The following is a 16549-nucleotide window of genomic DNA, read 5'->3' on the forward strand; positions in this document are numbered from 1 at the left end:
CCCGCTGCCCAATACTTTGCTTGCACTCAGGTTTCCCTGCTGACTCTCTCACTTTTCATACCCTAGTGGGCTTTGGAATCGGCCTTGTGAGTGGGAGATAGATGGCAGGTTCACGGGTCCAGAGTGGGCTCAATAAATGGTGCAGGCTTAGAAGGACAACCATTTTCCTAGGTGAGCTGGCATGTGGGGCCCACCATCCCACAACTCTGCATACCAAGATCATTAAATGACCATCCACAATCTTAGAATCAAGTGCCAGTTCCTTCGCCGACACCTGGTTCCATGAAGGCACTGATGTGTTCTGTTGCCAATACATTTCTGAAGCCTAAAGACTGGTTGCCTATGAAAGATCAAGTGCCCCCACGGACTGAGGTGGTCTAGGCTTCTGGTCTCTCCTGAAAGCTGTACTCATGTAGCTGTTATTTTCATTCAAATGAGGGTTGCTAGTGTCAACATGCAGCTTGCGGAGGACCACGAGTGTGGTGCCATGAGTTACTCACTCACATTATTTGGGCTTCTCTTTTCAGAGCCCATGGTAGCCTTCTTTCGCCACACTGGGGCACTTGGTATGGTAGAACATGCCTGGCACACAAGACAAGGGGTGTTGCCTGGATCCCGGTATATCATCTCCTCTCTCGGATGGGCCAGTATCATAGAGTGGGTTCTGTCCCTGACCCCCAGGGTTCCCAACCCCCATCCAGTATCATCTCTTGAGATCTCCTCACACCATCTAGTAACATACCTGAGATATTTAGGTACTGAGCAAAATGCTGTTCCATTTGCATATGTAAAAATTGTGAATTACTCAAATTCTGCATATGCTCAATGTGAGGATTGTGGCTGGTGCTGGTTGTTTGCCTTACTTTTTGTGGCTCATTTTGTTTTGCAAGTTTTCAGGCCGACATCCTGAAGAGTGGACGTACATCATCATTCGCAAAGGAAAATAGGTTTTAGCCAATAAAGGTATCGTCCTTTGAAAATTGTCTACTGTATGTTGAGGATAATGGGTAACCTATATGGATTAGTTAACGAAACAGGTTCCCTTCAGCTAATGTAATGTCAGGCAAACTCTCCACAGGCATTCTTTTTAAATGCTGTCTTCATGAAGTATGAATACCTTTGTAATCTCTTTTGTTTTTCAGAATGAATAGGCACCATGGAGCTTTCTTTCTGGTTTTCCTCTTCCCTTTAGTTCATAGTGGTAAGTTCAAATGAAATCTGGTTGTAAAAAGACAATTTGTAATGTCATTTTAGTGTCATATAGTTCATAAATATACTTTTAACATTGATCATGTAGATCCAATAAACCTAAAAAAGAAACACGAAATATGCATACGTGATTCTGTGCTGCTGTTTTCCTCAACCAGTCTTGTTTTATAAACGGTACTAAAATAAGGATTCGTTTTCAATTGCCTCATACATACTTATACCATAAAAACAGCAAACATGAATTACATCTCTTCTCTACCCATACTCCTCTGACACAAAACAGCAGTCATAATCTCAACGTATTTTCCTACAAAGAGCCAAACACTACATTACTCATTTGTGTTACCTTGAGTCTAGGTAGGATAGCTCAGGGGCAATGTGCTCGCTATGAAAGACGAAGCGGAGCAACTCAAGTTCGATATCCGGGTCTGCGCTTATAAATCTGTAAGTATTAAGCGCGTTGCAAATAACCAATTGCAATTGAATACCTCCGTACGAAGCTGTTTGGCTTCATTAGTTCGGGGCAAGGTGGAGCTAGCCGCAATGATTTCATAAGTCGCCCATTAATCTGTTCTGAATTGCATACATCGGCATATTTCAGGTCTCAATAAAAACAATAAAGCCTAGTGTGGAGTTGGTATGCACTCTACTAGGAGCTATCTCGAGTAAACACGTCACTGCAAGGGTTTTCCTTTATCCTCATTGCTAGCTCTCTCTTGCACAATTTCTTCATGTCACCTAACAGAACATTGGGTATTTCCCTCTTTTACATTTTCTGGACTAGCAATCTTGGAGCATGGTGGGCATCTGGGTGCTCCTAAGTGCCCTGGACGAGTATGCTCGTCCTTTTTGCATAGACTTGCATAATAGCCTGGCAGTTTTAAATGGAATGGTGCTTTGGTAGGCTTGAGGCAATATAAGAATGATCATTTTGCGAACTAGAATCGCAGAAACTGGCCGTGGATGACATGCATTCCCATGTACGTTTGTGAACGCAGTTGTTGCCAGTGGTCGAAGTGGGTGGGAGCAGTGGAAAGTGGTGCTCCTCTACTTCTTTTAATTCAGTTTTACCGTTCCTATACTTTTATTTTAAAAAGAAACAGTTCGGAACGGTTTCGTTTTAAAATAAAAGTGTGGGAAGAAGTTGAAACTTGCACTTTCAGTGCACTGCACTGAACCTTCCCTTAAACAGCAGGCACATGTGTTTTGGGGTTTGTATTGTGCATGGGAAGGGGCGTGGCAATGGGGTATGTGGGGAGCGGTGCAGGCCAGTAGGGAACATAGTTCCGCTACTTCTTTTCATACACTTCGACCACTGCGTGTTGCAGATTTTGTCCACTGTATTTTAAGAACAAAACAGTGGAAAATTGAAATACAAAACATATATGATCCAATTAAATAAATGTCTGCTGATGCAAGTTGGTCCCACAGTCAATTTGTTTGTTAAGATGTAACTTACAAAACAACACGCACATTCACCCGCTCACTCAAGAACACATTTACACAGTATTCACTTGATCATTTACACAGCATTCACTCACTTATTCACATGTGTACCCAACAGCAGATACATACACACACACATAACATACGCATTCATGCAAACAACATTCTGCATCCTGCACTTACCTTCAACCATGGTCCAGACTCTGCTGCTCGCTGCGAGGCCTCCTTCGATAACAAAAACCCTGTGGTTTACGCACATAAGAAAACAGTGGAGCGGGAGCGCTCCCTTTACAATGCCCAGATGGTCTGAATGTGCCAGGAGGTAAAGGAGGGCCTCCAAACACACATTAAGGTGTGCATTTCCAAAGCCTGCATCCCCAATGGGCCATGCACTGCAGAGGAGGCAAAACGCCCCCAGCCTTGCATGGTCCATGCGTGTTGGGGAACAGAAACTGTTTTGATTTGACAATTTACACCTCATCTCCTTCATAATGGATAAAGATAGCAGCAAGTGTGTGGCCACTTGTCCATTATGGACAAGCTTTCCCTTTTTTAAAAAAAAAAAAAACAAGGCTTCAGGTGAACAGCCTTTTAAAACATGATATGGTACCCAGTCATTTTTCTGAAACTAAATCAGGGTGATAAGTTTTACCAGAAGCCAAAATACTGAAAAAATACTGACAAATATTAATTAAATATATATGTTAGGGGTAAAGGGGTTACAATGGGTGGGCTTGGGGTGGGGTTAAAAGGATAGACACATGTGGGGCTTGACAGGGAGACCTCCAAAATGAAAAACATTAAACCATTCGGTATTTTGTCAGTATTTTGACCACTCTGAAATGCACCACGCTGATGTTACCTTTGGTAAAATCACATATAACCCATGATATATGTTACCATCTGCCACGTGGTTCAAGTCTAAGAGGCTAGGGAGCTCAATAATTTTGTAACCCTTCACCCACATGGCTTCTGAAAGCCAATGTATTTTGATTTTATTTGATACTGCACCCAGTACATATAGTGACTGTTCATTAGAGAGTAGTGCCATACAGTACTAACATGACATGTGAAATAGAATCATACTAGTCATATTTTATGTGTTAAAACATTGCCGCTCTTGCTATTAATGAAACAGATTCACCATGCGAGAGGAATTATTGTGGCTACTTTACTGCAAATATTGACCAACTGCATTGAATACATACTGATTTCCTCGTTTGCTAATCACTAGAATGCAAGAAGGAGCTGTACACAGACATGTCCTTCCAAGGCGGAGATCTATATGCAGTGTTTGCACCAAATGTTGAATATTGCCAGACAGCATGCACCTTCGACCCACAGTGTTTGTTCTTCACCTACTTGCCAGGCACGTGGTCTAAAGAGAATGAAAAGTAAAGTACATCCTTTTTAATTTTCTCAAAGTATGATAATGTATTATAACTTAAAATGAAATCTTTATCATTCACCCTTAATGATAGCAAAATAACCATCATTCATGTGCTAATTAGTGTTTCAGGTGAGATCATAAGAATTGCACTTTTGTAAACACCTCCCAAATGCATATTCAGTGTAGCGACTACACAAACTCTTCTGGGAAGAGCATGTGACACTGTATAGTCCATTAAAAAATATGTAGAGCGTACTTCTATTGTTAAGCTACGAAACATGTAAGCTTTGTTAACTTGAATTGTTATGCTTAGACTGCGTTCATAATAACTAGTATCCAAGATCAACCTATGTAATAATAGTAATACTAATACAAATAATCATCATAGCAATAGTAATAATGTGTGTTCTTATATAGCACTTCATACCGGATCCCTGTCATTTCTAATAACTGTAATAACAGATGATGATATAGCCCATATTAAATTACTCAATGTATTAACCTCAGAAGGATGAAGAGTCAAGTCTAGAATCCGAAACTAGTCAGGGGGGGAGGGAGGGTGGGACACCACTAGTACGATGGAGGCAGGGAGGTTGGGATAGGAAACTTGGTGGAAGAGATAACTTTCAGTTGCCTGCACAAATAAAGAAATCATGGGCATTGATTCATTCTGCATATGCGTTACAAGCTCAATGCTTATAGCCATATTGTACTGGTTATACGTGAACTTGAGATTGTGGCATAAAGATTCTCTGGGAAGGAGCTTGAGGAATTATGCTGGGATGGGGTTTGTGGATACTGCTTAGGCAGAGGAGACAAGGTCATTTGTGTTTCCTGGGTATTGTAAACATTACGGTTGTCTTGTTGTTAATACGTTTTAGCTCTCCAAATAATATTCATTTTGATGTCAGTGTTGAGTTGTTGTGTGAGATAAATAGTTAAATAGAATTCATCCCAGGAACGGGGGAACGACCATTGGACATGAAAGACATGTGTTGAGAGAGTAGCTAGTGGGCCTAAAATGAGAAATTTAGTGTTTACAAAAATACAGCATAGTGCAAAGAAATGTCAGGGACCCTGAGGATGGAGGAGTTACTTTTAACAAGGAGAGGTAAACAAAAAGGGGGTGAAGAGGACAGTACCCAGTAGGCCCAGGGTAACTTGGCCAGACAAATTCAGAACCTTTCAAAAATTCCAGGCCATTTAGAGTTGAACTAACCTCCTGAACTTGTTTTAAAAGGGTGGTTGTGTGGGTTGCACTCATACCAGTTCTCAGCTGATGAAGGTTTATATGCACTGGTCATAACCTTATAAATGTCATCAGAAAGTATTTCACAAATCACTTCCTAACATCAAAACCATATTTTCTTTAACTGTATGTTCTCGTCTATTGTTCCCACTGATACTTGACATTTCATGATGTCACCAACATTCCCACTGCTTCCACAAACCACCTCCTGACCCAGAAGAGGATGTCCCATCGATTGATAGGATTTGAGCAAAATGATGAATTCAGGAAAGCAATCCAGATATGTGACACTTAATGCAACGTTTTCGAATAACTTGAACATTCTTGGTTGCCCCCCAGGACTTTACACAGCGCTCTTCTACAGAAGCCAATATCCAATCAGGAGGAGGCAAAGCTGTGTCTTCTACTCCTTTGCTTTTGTCAGATATGTTTCCAAGGGCTAACCTTATTACTCTCAGAATGTTATATTTTTGGAGCAGTGTTTCGATTGGAGTCTTTAAATCATCCATTATCTCTTCATATCATCCTCGCGTACCCTTGGACCCTGTCGCCCCTTATCACTGTGCCTGTCTTAGACAGACAACTTGAATTCGTGGCCCTAAAAGATGAAAGCATCCTCATCACCACACAGCTGAGTGAATATAGAAAGCTCACAAAACACTCGGAGTGTGGATGGCCCTATTATCTAACAAAGAGAATGACTGCTCCCAGTTGCCTGAACATCACCACATTTTTAAGCAAGGATGGACCCATTGCAGCACCCTCAATTAAAGCCGGTGCTGTCAGAACCTGTGAAATAGACCTCTCAGAACCTGTGAAATAGGCACGTCTTGACCAGGATATGGACATCCATGTCCTGCAAAAGGAAATGATTAAAGACACACAAAAGCTCTTTTACATTTCTGAAATCGCATTGGCCACTTTGTCTAAATAACTTTATTTGTTACTTTGCAGCTGCATTCTCTATTGTAACACCTTCACAGCCATCTCTTCTTTTTTCTCAACTAAACTCCTGATTATTAGACTGCACTTCAATAGTCAGCAGACTTTAACATGTTTTTGGGAAGTTGCTGTCCTTGATTCTACCACCAGAAGCTTTAGTTACATTGTATTCTCTTGTCCACACTGGTAGAAGTAGCGATCCACAGAGTATTCCTTTAAACTAAATCTCGCCCCCCTTCACACCCGTGTGCCGCCTTCTTTCTAAAGCAAATTTGTGATGTAGTAATTTCAACATCATTATCTGCTCTTTGTTATCTGGGATTATTTGCAGTATTTTGTTAAACAAGCTCTATTGGTCCGATTACAAAGTCCACTTTGAATGCACTGCTACAACCTAATATTTAAACTATATCTCTTTTAAATGCCCCGGGTGAGCTTCTAGAGTTTTCAGTCCCAACTTTACTATGTGACTAGAGACTGAATACATTCTTGATCCCTTTCAAGATGGATTTCGGCCATTTCGTGACACCGAGTCTGTCCTTGATAGCACCTGCCAAGCTACTAGTAATAACATTGATGGCGCATTGATTCAATTAGACTTGTTGATCACACATCACATTGGAAAGACAGGGAGTGGGTGAGTTTAAATGTATGGGCTGCCTCCCCTGCGACATGTGCTTCAGCTATATCGCAAGCCCTTCAACCCAATCTACAGTACAAGTTGGGCAGAACAACTTTTACCAAAAGGCACCTTTGACAACGATTTTATATGGAATTTCAATGCTTTTTATAATTGGAGATATTTCATCCTCTCCAAGCAATGTATTTAAGTTATTAAAAATTCCTCTTAAAAATATATGAAACAACTGTACAGATCCTTTAAAAATGGTCTTGCAGCCCACATTGATAAGTGTCACTTTGAGCAAAATACGCTGGGAATGCACATTTTGGTGGAAGTGCCTAGAGTGTAACGTTCAGCCATGCCTCAAGTCCCACCAACAACCCACTATTTATTTATTTATTTATTTATTTATTTATTTATTTATTTATTTACAGATCTCAAAATAACATACAATAGAAAATATATCAGATTTGACAGGAAACAGTGAACTATTTACAATGGGGTGAGTTTGAGTGACATTCGGACCACCAGGTCGTGGTGGGGAGGAAATGGAACAGTCACTGGGGACAATACATGGTGGATTATATAGACTAGGGATAATCAGCATTAGAGATTTGTAAGTTCAGGTAGGTGGCACGATAAGCTATGTTAGGGATGTGACCAAGATGGAAGAAGTGTTCAGTTAGAGGCAGAGAAAGTGAGGGACATAGGCAGGTTAGAGGAGAGGGAAAGATGTTAGCGGGGATTCAGATGAGAGGTAAGTTAAGAGGACAACTTGAAGGCAATGAGGTAGGATTTCAATTTGGCTTGGAACAAATTGGTGTGAAATGTTTCTCAGGTGCCCAGTGGGAAATAATTCCATGCACATGGAGCAAAAATAGAGATAGAGCAGAAGCAAGAGGAATCAAATAGAGGGCGAGGTGCCACAAGTGTAGTCGAGGAGGCAGAGAGGAGATTACCAGAATGCTTGTAGAGTTTGATAGAGGAGGATAGATGCAGTGGTGCTTTACGGTGGATAGATCTTTGATGGAGAAATCAATGGAGAGTTCAAGAAAAGAGAAGAATATTTGTTTGTTGTCCATGAAGAGTTGGTACGAGAACCCAAAGGAGGATAGTGCCCCAAGAGCAAATGTGTAGAGTGTAAAGAGGAGAGGACCAAAGACAGAGTTTTGTGGAACACCACACTTCTATAGGAGTGATAGTGAACAATTTGATGGTGGGTATAGGACCTGTGTATGCACTCTGCCTACCTCTGAAGTGTGTACGGGTATGAGCTGCATTAATAGCATCAAAACCAGGCATACCCACTGTCACCTGGTAAAGAGAAAGAGTATAGTGGATATGATGCTTTTGTCACGCTCCACCTTGGCTAGAATTTCTATGTTTGCTATAGATTCTGGAATAAGTCACTAGTGCATTAAATTATACATGTACATTTGCTTAGTCCAATTTATTTAAGAGGTTGAAGTCAGCCGACACGTGTTTCGTCCAAGAGTCGTTTTCAAGGCTATCTCGTTCCTACTGCACGCATAATAGTAGAGGCGTTACTCGTTTAGTTAAATCTTGATGAGATTGAAAGTGGAGTCAAAGTATAAACGGATCTATATCAATGTCAGCATATTATTGCTAAGGGTGTATTCTAAACAGGGGCCGTTATGTTAGCTTTGTAAACTGGTCAATACAATCGAGCAGCATTTAAGGTTGCAATCCTTATTGAAAGGGCTCTATACCTGGTAGGTGTTTCAATGGTGTTAAGGGCATACGCGGTTGTTGAACTCTTCTTTATGAAGCCGGTTGTGCACACTATCTGCAAACGCGCATGCTCATAGTATCAACCACTGATATAGGAGTGAGTTGAGATGTGTTGTTGTTCCAGTAGACAGGGAATTGGTGAGGTGCTAGGTAGGATTGAATCCAGGCAAGGGCTTGATCGCAAATCCCAAGAAGAGAGAGAATATTACAGAGATCAGAGTGAGAGACATAGTCAAAGGCAGTGGACAGGTCAAGTAGAACGGAATTAGAATAGACTATAGGTTGAAGTGCTTATCAGAGTAGATGCAGGTGAAGACATTCATGAGAGCAGTTTATGTGCATTGACAGGAGCAGTAACATGCTTGTGGGGGGACTCACATGTTGTGGATGTCTAAGAAATCTGTAAAATGGTTAAAGACAATCCTTTCCATCACTTTAAAGTAGTGCAGAAGGAGAGACACAGCATGAACATTCACCAGCAGGTTTGGGTCAACCCGTGGATTTTTTAGGCAAGCAATGACTGTGGCCATTTTGAAAATAGAGGCAAAGCAAGCAGAGTACAAGGACATGTTGATGAATTTAGCTAGGTGAAAGGCCACAAAAGGCAAGATGCTTGACTAGCTGAGTAGCAAGAGGGTCTGATGGGGCACAAAGTCATGTTAGAGTTCATCTTTAGAGTTAGGACTTCATCATTATTAGTTTGACTACAGTGGGAGATAAAGGCAGAGAATGATAGTAGAGTAGGCGGAGTGTAGAATGTAGGAAGAAGGACTGTGAGGATGATCAAGAGAGAGTCTCTAATTTTGGACATTTTTGCAGCAAAGTATTCATCTTGTCAGCTTTTAAATTTAGTCTTAAACAACACATGCTCTCCTTTGATGTGCCATAATTCCATGTAGAATTGTTCTCGTCTATGGCTGGTGATGAGCTGTTTTTTTTAACATTACTATGGTTTGTTTGTTACTTGTTCTTATTGTTGGTTGTATGTGTATGTCGATTATGTGTATTATGTTTATGTATATTTATTTGTACCCCAGTGGTAAGTTTTGCTATATGAATACTACTATTACTACGTCATTAGCTGTGAGGGAGGAGTTGATAGTCAAAGGGGGAATGAGGAGTATGTCTAGTGCCATGCAACCACCATGGATGGTTGGAGTGAGAGTCGATGAGGGTGAGGTGAAATTTGCATTTGTATCAAGTCGGTTTGAAGGTAGATTTGCAGGTCCTCATGCGAGTTGGTAAGCCTCCATTTGTGCTGCACGTCTGTGAGGAGTCAGCATATCAATGAGGTGACCCATGGCTGAGGACGCTGCGACTTGGGCGTGAAAGTTAACAGTGTGAAGTCAGAGGAGAATGAGTAATATAATAGGAATTAAAAGCTGGAGAAGGCAGTGGAAGAGGCATCAGGTAAAGGTGGAGAGAGAGAACTGTGGGTCAGAACAAAAGTGAGGAATGGCATAAGGTTTACATTTCCTTTTGGTAATAGGTGAGGCCAGTGGTGTAGAGAGATCAGAGGGTAAAAACGAGATGGTGATGGGCACAATGGAGTGATCATATAGGGATGGTGTGACGATAGTATTAGTGGCTGCGAGAGAGGAGGGGATCAATAAGAGATCCACATTCTCAGCCTGGAGGCGGTTGGTAGGTTATTGATAGTGTGGAGAGTGTGGCACCAAGAACAGACTGAATTTCAGATTCTGAGAAGTGGTTGGAGAGGGAAAGCTAACATCACCTAACAGAATTAGTTGATGTTTAGTCGAAAGAGAATCAAGGAGCTGCCCAATCCATCAAAGAATCATCCACTAGGACCAGGAGGGCGATGGTTGAAGATGGTGTGAACTAACTGAGGTCAAGCGATAGTAGAGATGGAGAATTCAAAAGAGGTAGACGAGGATGTGGCATTGGAGGTTTGTGAAGCGATGAGGCAGAAAGAGAGTAGGTGTCCGATGCCACCATAGTGAGTTGTGTAGATCTGGGTGGCAGTGTTAGATGGAGAAATCAAAGTTTCAGTGATACCAAGGTGATCTAGGGGAGGAGAGCTGGTATGAAAGATGTCAGTGATAAAGGACGTTTTGATGCATACAGACTAAGCGTTCAGTTAATGTGGTAAGGAAGAGTAGAGAAGTTGAATCTCAGAGGAAAAGAGGCAGGGTAGATATGTTTTAGGGGAGGTGTGGTTTGCACAAAATCTATTGGACCTCGATTGTTCCCACTATACCATAATGGGACCATGGGCCACTGCCCACAGCCTGTGCTCATGGCCTGTGGCCTCATACCCTGGGGAATGGGCTTCAGATATGTTTCTGGCCCACAAAGCACCTACATTAGAGATTGAGCCTTGTCTGAAGCATGCCCCAATGGGCAGTATGCCCCAATCTTGGGACTGTGGGACACTGTCGATGACTTGTGACCATGGCCACTGGCCAAATTCCCTGGGCAATGAGATTCAGACATGTTTCCTGCCCCCTGAATCAATACAAAGTAAACATTGGCCATGACTACAGCCTGGCCTGGTGGCCACTATACCCCCATAATGGGAATGGTGGCCACTGCTCATGGCTTGCGGGGAACGTCTGTGGCCACTATCCCTGTGACATGGGCTTCACCCATATTGCAGGCCACGCTAAGTATCTCAGATTTGACATTGGAATTGCCACAGGCCAGGACCACTGCCACTTCAACCCCATAGCTGTTATCTCATGGCCATGGCCAGTGGCCAGATTGTCAGGCCTTGCCCCAGGGTCCCAAATTCATACCATTATTTTTTTATTTAAATGTTGGCGCTATTGAAAAAATAAAACATAGCATGGATTAAAACCAAATTAGCAAAAGCATGCTTTCAGAAACCAGCTGGACATCCTCATGTACGTTTGGTGAAAATTCATCATGTGGTTTGGAAGGCAGATGCGATGGACATTTCTCCCCCATTCATGTCAATCGCCATTTTGAAAGTTTGGGACAACTTGGCTGCAGGCCTGGTGCAGCACCCACTTTAACCCCATGGCCGGTCCCTCATGCAATGACCAGCGGCCAGATTGTCCGTGGCCTGGACTAGCCAAGGCCACAGGCCATGATTCAGGCTCCTAAATTATATTACAATTTAGCACTTTTGAAAACATGTAAAATCTGGACAGATTAACACCAAATTAGAAAAAACATGCTTTCAGTACCTGGCCAAACATCCTTATGTAAGTTTGATTAAAATCCGTCCAGCAGTTTGGGCTGCAGGTGCAACAGAAATGGCCAAACCATGTTTTGAAAGTTTGGAGAATCCTTTATAACTTAGTGTCCCCTTAATAAACCTATGTAAAAATGTGCCCACAAATCTAGAGTTGTGTTTGTATTCATATTATAAAGTTGTAAAGCACCCAAAAAGAGTTAATTCTATGGGAAATCCAACATAACCATAACTACGCATATATATATATGTATATTTAAAAAAAAAATGGAAAAGTCGATGCACTTATCCAAAACGGGGACGGCACTCTTGAAGTGGTCAGAAGGCCATCCTGTGGTTCCTTGCAATCAGTCCATCAAACAAATAAGGTATTATTCAAAACTATCCAGCTTTATTTTGGCATCTAAACGATACAACGCGTCTCACAACACTCCCGTTGCTTGATCACGTATGAAATGCATACCTTACACAGTGCATTTTAAATAAGAAAATACAGTCTCTATGGTTCTACCGAAAAGGTTTGTTCTTTTTCACTTTCTCCCAATGCAGAGCCCTGCATATTGGGTTAGTTAATGCAAGCGGCCATTTTGGAATGGACTTTATCTCTTACTCTGTTTAACCACACAATGCAATACTCAATTTGTTTCATAGTTTATCCAATCCACAATTTTCTTAAAGAAACATTAAAATTAAGTTCTTCAAGAATAAAGTGCTCAGTGCATGAGGCAGTCCTTATTCCACTATAAACTCACAAATGTTTATCTATTTTTTTGTACTCAATGCGACATTACCACATTCAATATAAACACCAATACACTGCATTTCAGAATTAATAAAGCGCTGTACTCTTTGGTCTTCATTCAATATACTCAGTTCAATACACTTTACAAAGCCGGTCAAGTGGCACAGCGAGTAGAGCGGTCGCCAGGTTCGAATCCCGGCAGAGCCAAACTCAGCCTTTCATCCTTCCCAGGTCGATAAATGAACACCACTACACACTTTGGGTATTAATAGGCAGCGCTCAGATACCTGAGGGTTCGTAGCGCTATATAAATGCTAAATTATTATTATTATTTAATACTCCAGGGTTTATTTTGCCATGCTGAATTTGTATTGCTCCATGAGTTTATGTGAATAAATAAGACTATATGCCATCAATATGTAATGATGCATAGCTGCCACAATTTAATATGTGTCTCAATCCCTTTTTGCAATTATATATAGAGAGTAGTGGAGCAGACTAATCTTCGGGTTGCCTTTTTTCCTCTTCTTGATTATGTATTTCTACATTTAGGAATGGAGATGCTAAAGTGCATAGTGCTGTAAACATAACTGTCAATCAATGAACCCATTCTATAGTGGAAAGATTGAAGAATGCTAAAGTGCATAGTGCTTTAAACATATCTATGCATCTCTTTTCCATTATACTCATTGCATTATGCATGCGGAAGCTCACCTGTTAGCAAGTGACTCCATTAATAAATTATACTTTCCTCTATAACAGGGAAATAGAGACAGTAAAGTGCCATGTGCTGTAAACATACATCATTATTGCTGCCAATGGTGAACATATAACTCGGGACTGATATTATGAAAATGTGGAGAGAGAGGGCCTCACATCATATAAATTCCAGAATTGGTGAACTAGTGTACTGTATAGTTCTTAATATTGCACAATAAGTCAACACACACATAGTTATCAACATAGTTAAACACAACATTAGCAAATAATTCTAAAAACCTGCAAAGTCAAAAGTATTTATGTTCCTAGAAATGTATATAGTTCTTCATCTTGGTTGTGTCCTCTTGGTTTTTTTATTTCAAAGTTTAAAATAAACCTTGTCTCCATTCTGCATAGTTCTAATACTCGGTTGCCACCTCGTGGATTAGATTTAGTATGGTATATTCCAAAGAATCTAAAGCTGTCCAATTTGTCCTGATGTACATCTCTGAAATGTACTGCCATAGGATAAGAAGCATGCACATTCTTGATAGCTCACATGTGCTGTTAAATTCTTAATTTCAATTTAACAATGGTACTTCCCACGTACCAGAGATTACATGAACATAACAGGATATATATAACGAATTCAGTGTTACATGTGATCTTAGTTTTCACTTCCACCTTATGGCCCAATATGGGATAGACAAAATTCAATTTGTTAAGGGCATATTGGCATGCTTTACATTTAGTACACTTAGAAAATCCTGTATTCTTAGTACTCAACCATGTTGGAGTAACAGTAATTCCTATTTTGGAGGGCATAAAACTACTGACCAACAAATCTTTAAGGGAGGCAGATTTTCTGTAGGTTATATTGACCCGTTCCCCCAAGAAAGGTAATAATGCCTCATCAGATTTTAAAACATGTCAGTGTTTGTGCAGTATTTTTCTTATTGTGTTTGCATGAGTACCATAGGTGAGTATTAGCCTTACATCATCTGATTTCATTATCTCTTCAGATGTTCAATTAGTTGATAGTAAGGCTGTACGATCTAATTTGTGTGCTTTGGAATAAACTCTTTCTATGATTGCTTTAGGGTATCTTTGTTTAGCACAATTTTGAGCTGTAATCTTCCATTATCTATTAAAGCAATCCATTTTACTGCAATTACGGTGGATTCTAACAAATTCCCCTTTTGGTATGCTCCATTTTAATGGAGTTGGATGGTTACTGCTGGCAAACAATGGCATGTCTGAGCTTGTGGGTTTTCTATATAGCTCAGTACTGATTTCTTTTTGATCTGCTTTCACCAATACATTTAAAAAGATTAAGGACTCATGACTATGTGTCTCACTAAACTTGATATTCAAATTATTGATGTTTAAAATGTTCACAAAGTTGAGCCATTATTTTTCTTTACCATTCCAAAGTATAAATAAGTCATCATTAAACCGTAACCAGTGGACCACCCAATTGGTATGTTCGATTTTGGCATCAGTCCACACAATTAATTTTTCCCACCAGCCCACTGTTAAGTTTGCATATGCCGGCGCAAAACGTATTCCCATCGCCGTGCATCGCAGTTGATTGTAATAGATATTGCCGAACAAAAAGACGTTGGGTAAGCATATGTCTACCATTTCCATGACCAATTGACCATGACTAAGATAATTTAATGATCTGATGTCGAGAAAGTATTTGCATGCTTTCTTGCCATCATTGTATTTGATGGAGGTGTAGAGCGATACTACGTCCAATGTTGCAAACATAACATCTTTTTCCCAGGTGATTACTTCAATCTTACTCAAAATCTTTTTCGTATCACCTAGATATGACGGTAAAGTGAAGACTAAAGACAGTAATGTTTGATCAACATATTTCCACATATTCTCTAAGGAGGCACCATTTAGGGTAACAATGGGTCTTCCTGGGGGGCAGGTCGTGTTTTTGTGGATTTTAGGCAGGAAGTAAATCGTTGGAATGATAGGAGTTTTGTTGTACAGGTACTTTGTATCATCTTCATCAAGAATATTTAGTTCCTTCCATTTTTGCAGAAAACACTCAACATAATTTTTTATTGACTCTATAGGATTTTCTTCATGTTTTTCATGGCATCCATTATCCAAGATTTGGCTATGCGCTTCTTTCACATAGTCTTCCCTATTTAAGATGACTATGTTGCTTCCCTTGTATGATGCTTTTATGACTACATTGTTGAGTTCTTGCAAATCTTTTAAGATCTTCCTTTCCTTTAATGAAAAGTTTGGTTTGATTGTATTTCTATATGATCTTGCTTTCATCAAATCCTGAATAACCAGATCCTGGAAGGCTTCGACCTTGCCGCCTGGTTGGAACATTGGATTGAATCTGGATTTGGCCTTTAAGGCACTTACTATAGGCCAATCTGTCTCTATATTTAACGTTTCAGGAGTAATATCTGAAACCCCATCCGCTAAGTCTCCTGTAGATTCCAGTTCAATTAGATCAATTTATACGTCAAGATCCTCAATGTTCACTGCTGTTTGACCTGATAAGCCAGACTTGGGTTTTTCTTTAGGTGGATTCAAAATGAAGATTTTTTTTAAGCAAATTTCCTCATATATTTGAAGAAATCAATTCTGGTTTCCATGTAGTCATAGCCTGCTGTAGGACAGCATTTCAATCCATATTTGAGAACTTTCATTTGTTCCACATTACGTGTGCAATCCGAAAGGTTGATGATGCTGTTATCAGACTTGCTTGATTCTACTGTGCCATCTTCTTCCCAGAGTGTGTTCTTGTACCTTGATCTGACTCTGAGCTGCTTATTCCTTTGCCCCCTCCTTGTTTTCTTCCTCCACCTGATCCCTGATGTTTGTCCCAGCCTCTTCCTGTATATTTATTTGTTTTTTTTTGGCCATCCAGTTGAAGCATCCTCATTTCGTCTACAAAATGCATTTTTTTAGGGGGATTTTCATTAGCACTAGTTGATGCATCAGAATCCTATGTTGTTGCTACGTCACTCGAGGTTGGGGTTGTTTCCTTACTTTTGACATTTTGACTTGTCATGTTTTTTCTTAAATGGTCAAATTGGCGAGCAAAATTGTAAACTCTTCCTCTTTCATAGTCTTCTTTATCACAAAGGAACTTTCTCTGTTTGAGCAGTTTAATATCTTATTCATAAACTGTCAGGCTTACCTCCATGTTTTTCCTGAGTTTCTTTCCTTCTTCACTAGGTGATATTGAAGAGAGTTGATCACTAATCTGTTCTACTTTTTAAAAAAAATATGTTTATTTTAAACAAGGCAGGAAACAAGTACAGTTATGCATTGCT

The 16549-nt window shown here is 40.3% G+C and overlaps 1 protein-coding gene across 2 annotated transcripts in view; it reads left to right on the top strand.

Moving 5' to 3' along the window:
* The window catches only part of LOC138516427 (plasma kallikrein-like), a 451405-nt gene that overhangs the window by 16726 nt on the left and 418130 nt on the right, over positions 1–16549 (top strand). Inside the window, exons 2-3 of one of the 2 annotated variants that reach the window (XM_069631547.1) lie at positions 1143–1201; positions 3890–4049. In XM_069631547.1, coding sequence (XP_069487648.1) covers positions 1144–1201; positions 3890–4049 — 218 coding nt within the window. In that variant the 5' untranslated portion in view covers position 1143. The remainder of the gene's footprint in view (positions 1–1142; positions 1202–3889; positions 4050–16549) is intronic. The other variant, XM_069631548.1, reaches the window with a different exon arrangement.

This window comes from Ambystoma mexicanum, chromosome 6q (genome assembly GCF_040938575.1).
Source record: "Ambystoma mexicanum isolate Mex_15411 chromosome 6q, UKY_AmexF1_1, whole genome shotgun sequence".
NCBI lineage: Eukaryota > Metazoa > Chordata > Amphibia > Caudata > Ambystomatidae > Ambystoma > Ambystoma mexicanum.